Below are 14,462 nucleotides of genomic sequence, written 5' to 3'. Positions count from 1 at the left end.
TTTTACTCGAACTTGGCACCAATATTACAGAAAATTTGATTGAAAATGTCGTGAGTTGTTTTCAACATATACCCAACAGGATGTGATATAAATTGACCAAAATTAAGTTTATTATTGTCATGCTGCACGTATTTTCGTCAGAAATGCTTAGATTTAGTTACCACTTTTCACGATATTCTTACATGTGGTTTTCATACCATATTACTCTAATGGATCAGCTTTAATCATGAAATATTAAAAATTAGACGTTTTTCCTTAGTTATAGGGGATGAGGTCCAAAAAAATTGTTCTATCTGATGCAACATCACATCAACTTAGTATTAACACCCGTTCAATTCATTTCCAATCGGTTTCTTACTTCGGCCCAATAGCAAATTTCGTTAAAATATTTCAAAACTTGTGACCTATAACGTCAAACGTCAGAATGAAAGGCAGATAGACAGAGAGCGATTTAGCCCGATCCAGAATCATTTCTGAATCGATTACGTGCCATAAAATGTGGGTGTATGTTAAATCGCTCTGGGTATTATATTCACCCGGACAAACTCAATATGCCCTGTGCAACAAGTGGCGTACCTGATAGAAACAAATTAATGGCCTAATAAACTCGTTTGAAAAGGGGTAACAGATGACTCGCCCTATCTATTGATGTCACCGTTACGTTAAGCCAACAGAAACTATTTAACAGGTAGATCTTTTTGTTTTGATGAGTAATCTGTGATAGTTTTCGGTTCGCCTAGGTTCCTAGAAGAAGCTCTTAAGCACGTGACGTAGTGTGACCTACAAATATAGTATAACTATTGATGGACCCATACGATTTTTAGATAATGCAATCGTTGAAATGAAACCGACCCGCCGTTTTATACAAATTATTACAGTTTCTTACAGTGATTTTACATCCGATGTTCAGCTCTTTCCCATTTTGCAAAAAGAAAAGTTTCGCCTAAATTCGCAGACTTGGGGGAGATATTTAATTCACAAATTTCTCATAAAATTGGTGATAAATTTCATTTACAAACAAACTTTCACATATATATAATGTGTATTCATATATGTTATGTTCAAAACTTATAAATTTTTAAAATTGAAAAAAGTGATGGATTTTTCAATGGTGGCGACATCTACACGTCATCCTACGAGCTTATCGTGCGAGATGTTAAGTTAACTGAACTTGAAATGGGTACAAATGCTTGCTTAAGTCATTAACATTTTGGCCAAGCTATCGTCGATTCGGGATCGATAGGTTATTTTTCACGCATGTTTTGAAACTGTAGTTGGTGGGTACAGAAGATTTGCTTTTATATCTTATACGTTAATTGTTGTGTATATATATGTATATTGGGTTATATATGTTTAGTGTAGAAAGTAACGCAAACAAAAAACAAAAAACAAAAAAGAGACAATATTTAAACGAAGTCTTTATTTTCTTGTCGTCTTTAAATGACTTATTTAGTTGTGGCACGTTATTTAGCGAGTATAGCATTGGCAATCGGTTCTTTATACAGTTCGAGGGCTGTATTTCTGACAATGCTGTCAAAAGTTTTACGATGGCCATTGGAATTATTCGATACAACACCGTTGGGTCGCATTGTAAGCCGATTTTCGAAAGATATTGATACGTGTGATACTGTAATACCGTCAGTTTTACTGCAATTTCTCAATACATGCTTTGGGGTAAACAAAATACATGAAAATTCTATAAATAATTAATCTAGAAATTGATTACCATCTAAACTATTTGGAATTTGAGAGAAAAACCTCGTTAAAGCTAATTAAACTTCTAAAGTGTACCCTTTGGAGAATGTTCTTCTATCTGATTGCAGATTAATCAAAAATGTCAGAAAAATTATGAACTTTACACAAATTCTCGACACATGTAATTCATTCAATCGTCAATATATATCTCTCTCAAATTCTAAATACCTAACTAAATCATAATTTATATTTCTGCACCTTCCCCATAAATTCTAACTAAAGCTTTTTTCATTTATTACTTACTGGAAATCGCATCACTGTAGTAAGCTTTACATAATACTGCACTAAATGCTTTCTTTTAAATATGGTCGAGTAACAATAACAATCTTGCTCTGCAGCGTAAGCAGTTAGTTGCATAAGGTAATAAGCAAATATTATTAACGTGAAATTTGCGATGAACAGATCTTTGTTGAGAACAATGTCATTGAATATTTCGTTTAAGAACCATTAGTAATGTTTGCTTAATATTCGACGATGCCGGAGCAAGTTACTAACTTTACTTTACGCTCAATAACGCAATAACTTTCTTTGTTCACGTAGCAATATCTTTTTCAATAGTCTCTCGTTTAAAGGTATTTCGATATCGAGAATTTGCTCATTGCTTCATAAAATTTTGCATATTTGCCAATTATCATAATGCTAGCTAGCGCTTTAGCATTCGAGCTCTGTGTTTTCTTTTTTCACCCATCATCCAATCTATGGTGAATTCCAGCAAGTCTAATATCGCATTGATTAGATTCTCTAGATTCAATTCGATTGTCGTCGCCAAAACAGAATTTGTACGATGGGTGTTAAAAAGACGCAGCTCTTTGTCCACACATATTTTTGCGCCTAACTTCTAGAAAAAAGAAAAAAAAATCACTTAAAATTTTAATTAATCTAAATTGTTTCAAACATACGCAACACGTTAATATCCGCCCACTCTAGTTTGTAACAGGGAGCATAGGTAAATATTTAACTGTTGTTTGACTGCAAAAACGAAATTTGTCGAACACAAAAAAAAAGTTATTCCGTTGTAACAAAGATGAACGTCTCTGTCGTATAAACAATACCACACTCTTTGTGAGTCTTCTTTACCGTCCGCGTTCTTGCAAAATTGCATCTGCTAAAAGTATGTCTTCATATCATGTAAGTCCTCTCTCCTATTTCAAATGTCTACACATTAAGCTGACAGGCAAAGGAAGTTTTCACTGTTGTGTCCTTCCGTTCGCTTTTCTGTAAAAGACGGTATGGATGATGCCAACGAATGCATTCACTTTCGATTAAAGAAATGTGCCTCTAAACATCATTCCGATCTAGACATTACCAGCCCGGAATGGAGTTTTTTATGCGTATCTATGCTCTCCATGAGAATTAGAGAACTTGATTTGTCAATGTAAAATTAATAACTTGAACATGTTGCATTGCCTAGAGTGGCGGATGTTTATAAATTCGCTTTAGAGCGTATGAATCCTTTTTATTAATTTTAATATGGCTTTCTTTCATCACACAAGTACACTTACGCAACATTTAGTCACAACTCAGCAATTTGGCAATTATTGGTAAAAATTACTTTATTCGAATCTTTCTTATCATATTACATTTCATCTTTTAGTGTTAATTGCCTTGGCAGCTTAACCAAAAAAAAAAAAAAAAAAAAAAAAAATCAATTAATGGAAAAACAAATGCCTAAGAAATTTCTTTTTTTCAAAATGCATTTATGTTACATTTAGCGAATTGCAATATCTAAATTGGTGGAATATGGTAGGCCGCGGCCCATCATTAAATACCCTACATCACTTTACTTACAATATAACGATTTTTCAAAACTAGTATTTATACGAAATGTGGTCGAAAAAGTGGGCTAATCCGAACTATTTGCAACAGTCTTCAACTTTGGCCAAAATGTGCCAGCGTGGCAAATTTTACCGATATATCTCAAAAATTGCGGCCCATAGAAGGAACATAAGCAAACAAGACGGGGCTGAAGGACAGACAAGCTTAGTTCAATTCAGAAAGTGATTCTGAAGCGTTCGGCATAAGGAAAGGTGGGTCTATCTCAAGTCTTTCTGGATGTTGCATACAACCGCGTAAACTCAATATGACCTTGCACCAAAAGTGATGTAGAGGGTATAAACAGTTAAGCCATTCAACTATAAATGAAATATGAAAACTATAAAATGAAAATCATTTTTCAAATTCATATGAAAGTCTTATTTAATTTGATTATTATTTGCAATTTTTGCCAACTCATCTTACAATAATATTATTTATATATATTTTATATAATTCGGATTTTTCCCTTTTAATTATTTTATTTACCATAGAAAGTCCAAAGTTACCTTTACTCTATATATAGAAAAAAAAAAACGTGTCAGTTATAGTTGGTGTAATGAATGGGGGCCAAGCGGAATTTATGGCTATCTGATCACAATCAACACCATTTTGTTCTGTAAGTTGGCATCACTAGACCGCGTTTTTAATTGCCGTTTTTTGCTGTTTCGGTCAAGCTATTGAACATGCCGCGGGATCTTAATTGTTAAGGTTTGTGTACAAGTTAAATTCTCTTTGGCGAATCGTTAAAATATTGAAAAGGACCTAAAATCATACGGGATATGAGCGATTTAAGGAAATTTCGATAAATGGTAGACGATTTGCTTCGTTATGGTCGATCTTTAACGATAAAAAAAACAAGGCAACCATTAGTCGTGGGAGTCTTAGAGAACTGACTCATGAAGCAACACATTTTTTCACTACATTATATTCCATGGGCCATGATAATCTTGTGTTACTCAAAGCTCTCAATGTCGAAAAGTCTTCAAAAGCTCATTTCACTCGCCTGAATCAGGACCGTACTCATGCAACATGGATGCCTGAGGCTTTTCTATTTTCCAAGCTAAAATCCTCACGTCGGGAAAAGCACAGAAAAAAAGGTCCTTTAAAAGAGTTGGACGCCATATCTCAGTCTATCAATGAATGAAAAACATCAGGAGAACTCTGTTCAAAGCTGTTATAGTTACGCAGTTCTTTAAATGTTCTTTATCCGTATAGTACTTTGACTAAACTCATATTTAGATACCTGTTGTTAAAGTTATCGAATTTGCAAGAACTGGCATAAAGCATTGGAACTTGGCATATATATTCTTACTTAGGATCCACACGTACCTTTAGAATTTAACGTCCACACCCACACGTATTAGTAACTTAGTCAGACGAAACCTTTAAATTTATAGAGTTAAACACGAGTGACAACGAGTGGGGCCTTCATATATAAAAGATTGTGTGGCAGCCAAGCGCTCCCTTCTTGTCAAGGCAAGGTCTATCTAATGCCTCTAATAATTTACAGTTCCCGCGATTTTGGGGTAGCCACAGCTGTCGCGACTTTCATTGAATTACCCTTGTAAGGTCTTAGGTCTCTATCGCTCTCACGCCGACATTCTGTACGCATTAAAAAAATGTGTGCGGCTGTTGTTTGTATGTAAGGTGTGAGCACCTTGACACCCGCTGTTGCCATAGTTCGTATTATGACGCAGTGTTGCAAGTCGTACATGTACATCCTGGACTTCCATCTAATTTTTTTCCTCTTGTAATTTCAATATCCAAGGACACAGATACTTTCCTGAACGCGTCAACAACGCACAGAGCTGTGATAAGCATGTTCATGTTGTTGATTGGTTAATAAAGGAGTCTGTATTTAGGCGATTTCCGTTACCGTCAATGGCTTCTTGATGAAGCGTGCCCGTCGCCGAGAGCTTGCGAAACGACATTAAAAGAAATTATTTGCGAAGTTTCCTTGTTTCTCTCGCCATAACTTGCCACGTAGTTTGAGCTTAGCTTCAAAGGAGATCTAACAAACTCGGCCTTTAAAGGCACTTCCTGTCAGCATTAAATTGCGAATTGATTTGGTTTTATTAGTTGTTTATAGAAGAAAAACTTAAAGTAAATGTGGCTCGATAAACCAGCAAAATGATAAGATAAACATCATACATATGCCACTCATGTAATCTATATGTCATTAATTCAGAGATTTCCTGTGCACTATTTGGCTTCCAATGACTTGAAAAAAATGCACTGAAGTGATGGATATGTAAGATTTATTTTAAATTATATACAGTTTCATTTCTTTCTTCCTATTCTTCTTACATATGCATGTGTATACATATAATATACGTTATAAGAAAAAAGTTCTATGAAAACACTCCCGCTTAAGAGACATTAATAATATTAGCTTTGAAAAGACGCTTCTCAAGCGAGATACATAAATTTTGATATAGTAAGTTTGCATATGCATATAAACTTGTTTATCATTTCTTCTATAAAAATGGCGTAATAGTCCTTCAGCCATATATATAACCGTGCGTATAAAAAGAATCATAAAAACTGATTCCAAACGAATAAATACTTAATACTTACTTAATACATTAATTCCATTCAAAAAATAATTCTTCCTGTTAAAAGGGGCTCTAGTCAATTATAGTATATAGCCTATAATAATACTAGTGGATCTTCAATAACTTGCATAAATTTGTTCACACATATGGCAAAAGCATTCATCCCTATTCCTCTTGGATATGGTAAACGATAGTTTATTTATTGCTTTTATAAAAATAAATTTTGTTTTATATTTTGTTTTTATTTATTTTTCTCCTGATCTTTTTCCCCGCCATAAATCAAACGATCAAACAACCGTAGGTGTTTTTGCCTACTTCGCCGTGGTCTTTGTCTATTGCGGAACTTTTGAAGCGGCGAAGAAAATGCATAACGATTTATTTCATGTAATCTTACGTGGATCGGTCTGTCGTTTTTTCGATATTACGCCAATAGGCCGCTTACTTAATCATTTTAGCGGTGATATGGAAATCATTGATAATGAACTCCCAGGAACATTGGATAGTTTCCTTACGTTTATATTTTTGGTATTAAATTTTTATTTCTGTTTTTTGCAGATATTTTTTTCTTTCTTGTTATCAAAACATTATTATTTATTGGTTTGTATTACACTTTTCTTTGTTTTTTTTTTTTTTTTTTTTTTTTTTTACTTAAATTTCATCAGCTTTTCTTAAAAAGCGAAACAAATGCAAACCGTAACCATTTCTTTGCCAAAAAAAAAACTAACTCATCATTAAATCTTCTCTTCTATACATTAGGTTTTTGTCATTTTAATTCTTCATTATGTCTATCAATAGCTGCACTTAATGCTTCTACGAGTATATTTCATCATTTATTTTCACAAATTGCACGCTCGGCCGGTGAATTCTTCGATGTAACACCGAAGGCTCGCATTTTAGATAGGTGTTCAAGTGACATCAATGTTTTAGACATGGTTATACCATTGAATATACGCATGTTTTTATCGACATGTTTTCAGGTAAAAACAAAAATTCTTAAAATTCTTCAATAATTTTTTGTTTTTTTTTTTTTTTTTTTTTATATTAGTTTTTTTTACTTTTGTTGCCTTTCTTTTCAATACTTTTATTCAATATACATTATCGTGAACGTAAGAAAATTTGATTTTAGTTTAGATTGGTTGAATTGCAAATTTCATCCTGCAAGGACAACAGCTGGAAAGCTGTACATTCGCTTTTGTCAGCAGTGCGCTCTACCATAGAGAGAGATAGATAATAATTATTATATACTGGTGAACGTCAATTTAAATTGGCTAAGTTGAATTTAGAGACACATTTTATTCGGACTGATGAGTCTATTCTTTCGATAATATTGTCTCACAAAAAGCGGCTGCGATACGAGTTTTTTAATTTGTGGATCATTCTGACTTGGTGGTGTTGGAACAGCTTTTATCGAAATACGCTTCACTTGTAATTGTTTTCAAAAGTCAACTATAACTTGGAGCTTAGATTGATTGATTAATTGAGTTGAAAGGCTAATTAAGTTAATTTGTAAATATTGTTCGAACCCTTTTATCTTTTCAGACAATTTTTTGTTCTTTAAACACAAGGCAACAAACAGTTGATAATCAGAGATCCCAAAAATTGATTTAAAAATTCGAGAGATTCCAGAATTGAAGACAGTTATCGCACTTCACTTATTATAAAATTTTGTTGTCTTTACAAAAATCTGGCGATCAACGCACATTGTTTGCGGTCAGAGCCTGAAATTCGTATGGGACTTCACTGGGACTTCACATCTCACAAGTTAGTTGCAAGCATATTTTTTGTGTGGTTTTCGTAACTTTGCAAACTTTTTTTTAACAAAATTGATGCTTTAGGGAGGTTTGTTGCCGCTATATTGCTTCCGAATACCAAATTTTACACAAAATGGAAAAGGCTGTAAATGCAGGATATATTGCTCAGTGTTCAGTGATATCTTTCTTTGGCAAATTCTTAAAATTTCACAATATAGAAAATCTTTCGTCAAGTACTAAATTCCCTTTTCGTCTACAGCCCCGCTAACTCTATTGCTGAGAGGGTAAGGGTACGGAAATCAGTTCCGCTTTGCCGTAATCAACCGTAGGTATAGGTTTAAAAATTAATTTTTATGGTTTTGCAAGCCCACTTTTATTCCATCCGCTTCATCACTACTTCATGGACAGTTCAAAAACTCCACGCCTGTGCCTACCCCATCCATAAAAATAATCATATGAACAATGTCAAGCTCATCATGGATAGTTTTGTGACACTAGCAATCAAACGAAGAGTTTTTAAGTTGATAATTTTGTAGTGTCTTAACGTTATTCACATTATCGGATGTTTTTCATAATTGTATACTATAGCTCCATGTTGGTTGGACGATATACTCTTACGTAAAAGGCATTTGTTTTTCACGAGGAACTGCAATTCTAGAGGCAGTAGCCAGTAAAATCTGCTAGCTGGCGCTTAGTTGTGTATTAGGGACGTTATGGCCATTCAAAAGAAATGAAGAACATTTTTTCTTTTCCTTCTTGTACGCCTATCATCGAAGGATCCCGCATTCCGTCATGCCCTTCAAAGAAAAATTTTACCTCGCTGGACTTTGGTGTGGGCACTTGTTTTATAATATGTGTATGCTATATTTCTCGCCGCTTTTCTTTTTGATATTATTAGAGTCCTAACACTTTGTTAATGTTTTGTTTCAATATTGAAAAAAATTAGAAAAAAAATCAGTTATATAACCTTTCTAGAATGCTTATTAAACGAAATTCATATAATTGAAATTATATTTAGTTACCGGTCATATAGGGTCAATACTATGCTGTGAGTTGGGTGCCTTGAGGGGAGCAAAGAAGATCTTTAAAATTTTATTTGTGCACATATTACGTACTCCCCAAGTGTTTTTCGATGTTAATCCTAAAGGACGTATATTAGACCGATTATCTAATGACATATATAAGTTGGATGTAATACTGCGTGACAATCTAAGAATTTGTTTTACAACACTTTATAGGGTATGTTAAGAGTGAGTATATGCTTGTGATGGTTTGCAGTTGTACTAATAATATATCACTCATTTTTCAACTAATAAGAAGCATAAGCATAAGAGACGAGACTTTTTTTCATTGTAAAAGAAAATGCAACAGCAGCTTCGAAAACTTTGCACCTCCTCATGTTTCCTAGAACTTTGTCATGGAACTGCTGATACTAAAGTACTTTAATGAATACGCACTTCATTCTCTAGCACCTCTTCTAAGGGTAAAATGTCGATGGCTTGTAAATTAGACAATATTTGATGCATTCTGACCCGATGTAAGAAATGAATTTTCCATGATTTCAGAGGTCATCAGCGGCCTTCGTGCATTACGTTACAAAAACATTGAAACATTCATTAAAGATGTGCCGCTTTATTCACTTAAATAGCTTTACACTATTGTGTAACTAAAATTTATGACTAGTCAGAAATTTGTATTATAATACAATACGAGAACAGAGTTGCAATGCAAATATTATACGATAGAGATTATATAATGTATCTATAATCACATCCTTATTTATTTATAAATATATTTACTCACTTTCTCTTATCTAATTTATTCCCTTTCATTGATTGGACCTTCCTCAATTCTAATCCAATGATCCAAATTGTTCACGGCTTGTATCACCCACATGCACGCATGCGCCATTACGTTTATGCATAATTTAGAGTGGATTTTCCTATGAATATATTTCGCATATGTTTCCGAACTCCCGGGAGATATCAGCATCACACCAGGAAATTACCCCAAATCGTGAAGGTATTGTTGGCGCTACTTTAAAGGTGGTCACTACACAGCTTGATTAGAGAGGGACAACAGTGTTGTATTTCTTCCACGTTTTTGTAGCTATTGCCAATCTACGTATATTTCATTATTCAACGTTTTTTTAATTGGCTCAGTTATGTCCGTCCGTCAAGGTTTTTAAAAATTAACAGAAAAAGCTAATATACGAATTTTGAAGGTAGGAAATGTAGGGATTAAGTTCAATAAGTAAACAAATGTAATTCGGCTGTGGACGAATCTCGTTAACCCACCACCTCTAGATCAAAAAAACTCGACGAAAATGAAAATTCAGTATTCCCTTATATTGCCTGGTTTTGGGCGATTTTTCCCGTTTTTATACGCCCACTATGGGAGAATATAAGTGCCAAATTTTATCGTTGCATCTGTTTTAGTTTATAAACAATGAGCAAAAGCCGCAAATTTTTTTGTTTTTGAGCACAGAAACATGCTCAGTTTACATAGTATTGTAGGCGTGTCAAAGCAACCTGCTTCCAATGTTCTTACCAAATTTGAAGCCGATATCTTAACTTTTGCTACAATAAGAATGGGTGCCGCAGACGGACGGGCAAATAGATAGAGTTGTTTAGACCCATTTGTTTTTCTACATGTCACGGATGTGCAGGTTTACACTTATCATTTCGTAGGCATCGGAAGTCCTAGAAAACATATGCACTACGTATTTATACTATATTTTATTTTAGGTATGATATATCATACATAAGTATATATAATAGGTCTACCGGAATCATGTCTCCGCAATGTTCGATGCTGTTAAAAAAATATTTTTCTCTAACAATAATTCGACAGTATCGTGGTCGATCGAATATGGTCACCGAAAGCGCGGCTTATCAGGAAGGTCGAAATCATCTATTTGGAATTTTTCGAGCCACCTTTTACGCGTTCTATCAGAAGTTGTATCTTCACCAAACACTCAACAAATTTCTTCAAAGCATTTTTTCCTTGTTGGAATTCGTACAACGTACAGTGCCGTAAATAAACTTTATCAGCAGTCATGGATACACGACAGCGTCTCACATAATAATAACATCGTCTTCGTTTTAATTCACTTTCTAGGTCAATATGTGTACATTCAGAGATAAAAAGATTGAGTCAAATGCACGCCAAATGAATAATCGCACACTTCTTGAAAGTTGCTTTAACTGGAAGAAACAGACAGCAGACCTAATATATAAGTATATACGTAGGTTAATTGAAAATGAGACCGCACCAGTTCGGTTGATGCCGTTCGGGATGGCCGAGAACTGCATGCGCTAACGAAAACATTACTAAAATTCATCAAATAGTGCGGCTCGAACGTCCTGGAATTAAGCAAAGAGCTATACCAAAGGCTATGACTATGCTCAAAGAACGTATTTATGTGGTGTTGAAGCAGGATATAGGAATGGAAAAGCCAATCGCGCTAGAGCTGCCATGTTCGCTTATAGTGAGACACAAGTCCATGGCTGCAATGGCAAAAATGCCTAAATCGGAATTCGAGCTGTTGCCTCACTCACCAGCGCAGTTCTAACGGCTGCAATCCGTTGATAGATCATAAAAAAAAATTTTGCACTGAAAAAAATTTGGATTAAATAATTACGTCATTGCGAATACTGACGCGTATTTTAAGGATCCTAAGAAGTCTTTCTTTAAAAAAGGTATCGAAATGGTAGAGAACATTTGGACGGATTACATCACTCTTAAAGGGAACGTTGACGAATGAAGTCGAATATGGTAAAACACATGTTTTTTCTTCTTAGATCCGAAATGTTTTTCTTCTTCCTTAAAGTATAAAGAATTTTCTTTCAATTTCACCCCGAATTGTAAGCAAATGTGTAAGCAACACAGCTTTTTGGGTTTTGAGTATATCGTGCTAAGTGCAAAAAAAACCATTTCTCCTTTAATTCGTAAGAAAGGAAACCGATTGCTGCCCGTGAGTATAGTTTTTAATGATAATATGCGATAAGGACACTGAGAGCGTTAATCAAGTAAGGTTAATGCCTGTAAAAAAAGGCCAAAAGCATCAAACATCGTTTGATAAAAATTTTCGGAAGCTTAACTATCACTCTAGGAAATTGACACGTCATGCAACTAGAAGTTAAGAGACGCTGATGCCTAATGCCACTTCAAAGGCAATAAAACAAACTTTTTGGCTGCGTATCGTGATGCATGATAACGAACATCGACCTTCAACTCTAAGAATCCGTTACTGAAGTACATTGACGACAATAGCTGATGGAAAAAAGCACAATGTACCAAAAGTCACGCTGAAGCGATTTTTCGGTACGGCAATGGACAGCGTCCTTAATGCAAAAGTCATCGAGAAAACGGCAAAAGCAATGAACTGGGATATGTCATACAATTTTTTTATCATAACCGCATGAAACTAAATCATACATAACCAGCTCTTGAGACTCCCACGTTGGCAAAAAATAGAAAATTGAAACATATCACCTTGTATTTGTAATATATTTGATAAGCATTTACAAAGCGTTCCCGATTAGGTCCTATACTAGATGCTGAACTGCAGCTTACAGGCTTTGACAGAGATTGGTGTGACCAGTGCTTTCATATAAATATATACAAAGAACATATGCAGCAGCACTTATGTAACATACACTTATATTCCTCTTTGTCAACATTTGGTAATAAAACTAACACGGGATTAACAGCTAAAGTATACAGCGAACACACTTGAAGATAAAACCTATCTAAACCCTAAATACTTTTTGCTTTTATATTAATATCGGTGCTACAACCGTCACGTATGTGGGTTTTCATCACAGTTGCTTTCTGTACAAATTCTTACGCAATTTTTTTGTTTTTGCTGGAGTAGAAGGACTTTAATAAAAAATTGCTAAGAAAACTCTTTCTCTTTTCGATGGATTCGTGAATGCAATGTTTTTGATGTAAATACGTCGTGTGCTTCAGAAGACTTATGTTGTAGAGAACTTGAACATATGAACGTAATGTTTGCAGGCGTTTCCATCAAAACTAATGATAACATTGCACATTTACTAAATCCATTTAAAATATTAATAATTAAGCAAATTTTTTTGTAGCAATTTTTGGCAATTTATCGGTCTTTTAAATCAACTAACTAATGTAGTCGCTAGGTAAACTTAATCTATCTAATTCAACTAATTATGTTTTGTTACTTAAAATTCACATATTGTTTGTCATGCATTTAGAGAATGTGTGCCCAGTTTGGTGTAGTCTTGCTCTTTTCAAAGTGGGGTTTCTTTCTATTTTTTTCTCTTGTTTTTTTTTTTTTTTTTGTTTAATACTCTTCTGAACATGGACACCACTTTGCTCGTTTGTATGTTTGTTCATTCTTCTATAATGTAATAATATTATGTTTGCAGCAATTTTTTCTTATGGGATATCTTTATTTCCCTATCTTGGCGCACTACACGCAGCCACTGTTTTGCATCAGAATCTTTTACTCAATATTCTGCGTATGTCTCTGCAATTTTTCGATACTACACCAGTGGGTCGCATTTTATCGAGATTTTCTAAAGATCTTGAGTCCGTTGATCAAGCGTTACCGATAATAATTGACGAAGGGATTTATTGTGCTTTTGAGGTAATTTTATGTGTTATTTTAAACCGTGTTTAAATATCATTTGTAAATAATTTTTTTATTGTTTAATCCATATGCAAGTTTTTGATAATTTATACTTTCGTTGGATTATAAAGAAGTCTCATTTGCCGTAGTTATTAATATACATATTTGTACCTACCACCAAAGGACGAAGGTACGTCCGCTCCTTTAAAACGTTTCCAACACCTAGATAGAACAAAGATCGTCAGAGAGCCCAGTATGAATCTCGAAATCTATGCAGTTATGTCTGTCCGTCCATCTGTTTGTCTGGTCCAATGCGGCCAATATCTATGTTGAACCTTCTTTCAGTCGCAACAATTAAGATAGCAGTTTCCAATTTATCAAAAACTTTGAAAGCTCTTGCAGAGAAGTTGTATATTAAAAATGGATCAAATCGGCCAAGGCATGCGCCTAAAATACGACATAGGCTGAGAACACTCCTTTTTCTTCTAGGTTTTCTGTTCATTACTCATCAAGTATAATAGACAAAGAGTAAAAATTTCCAAGTATATCTTAGAGAGAGGGGAAAAACTCTTTAGAAATATTTCAGTAGAATCGTAAGTAAAAAAACATTAGAAATCTTTACGGAAGAGATTAGAGATTTTTAAGAGAGAATTTTATGGAAACAACGTTTTCAGTATTGTCCGCTTGATAATAGTGTGTGGTCATAAGTCAAAATCCCTAAGAAAGCCAAAAAAATAAGAATTTTTGTGTACGTAAGTAGTAGAGTGTTACAAGTCATATTTTATTGTATTAATTGTATTAAATCCAAGCGTTCCACGTGTTCGTAAAACGAATAACGATAAGTACTATTGTTGTACCCTGCGCCACCTGTGATTATGTTCAGTTTGCGCGGAGCATTCAGAAGTACTTAAGATAGGGCCCTTTTATTATTCTTTCTCCTCAGAAAGTCATTCTGAATCGACCTAAGCTTCCTTG

At 34.3% G+C, this 14,462-nt stretch overlaps 1 protein-coding gene across 17 annotated transcripts in view; it reads left to right on the top strand.

The window, feature by feature from the left end:
• LOC119634239 (multidrug resistance-associated protein 1) overlaps positions 1 to 14,462 on the top strand; it is a 33,431-nt gene that overhangs the window by 14,183 nt on the left and 4,786 nt on the right. For 4 of the 17 annotated variants that reach the window (XM_038028280.1, XM_038028279.1, XM_038028287.1 and 1 more), the window contains exon 10: positions 6,427 to 6,650. The exons of 2 other annotated variants lie outside the window; for them this stretch is intronic. In XM_038028280.1, the coding sequence (XP_037884208.1) occupies positions 6,427 to 6,650 (224 nt within the window). Of the gene's footprint in view, positions 1 to 1,453; positions 1,675 to 6,426; positions 6,651 to 6,881; positions 7,103 to 8,894; positions 9,116 to 13,284; positions 13,506 to 14,462 lie in introns of all 17 variants that reach the window. 11 more of the 17 variants (XM_038028292.1, XM_038028296.1, XM_038028284.1 and 8 more) reach the window with 4 other exon arrangements.

The sequence above is a fragment of the Glossina fuscipes genome, unplaced genomic scaffold (genome assembly GCF_014805625.2).
Source record: "Glossina fuscipes isolate IAEA_lab_2018 unplaced genomic scaffold, Yale_Gfus_2 2, whole genome shotgun sequence".
NCBI classification, from domain to species: domain Eukaryota; kingdom Metazoa; phylum Arthropoda; class Insecta; order Diptera; family Glossinidae; genus Glossina; species Glossina fuscipes.
The sequence above is the reverse complement of the archived record's forward strand: the minus strand, read 5'-3'. Positions and strand labels throughout refer to the sequence as shown.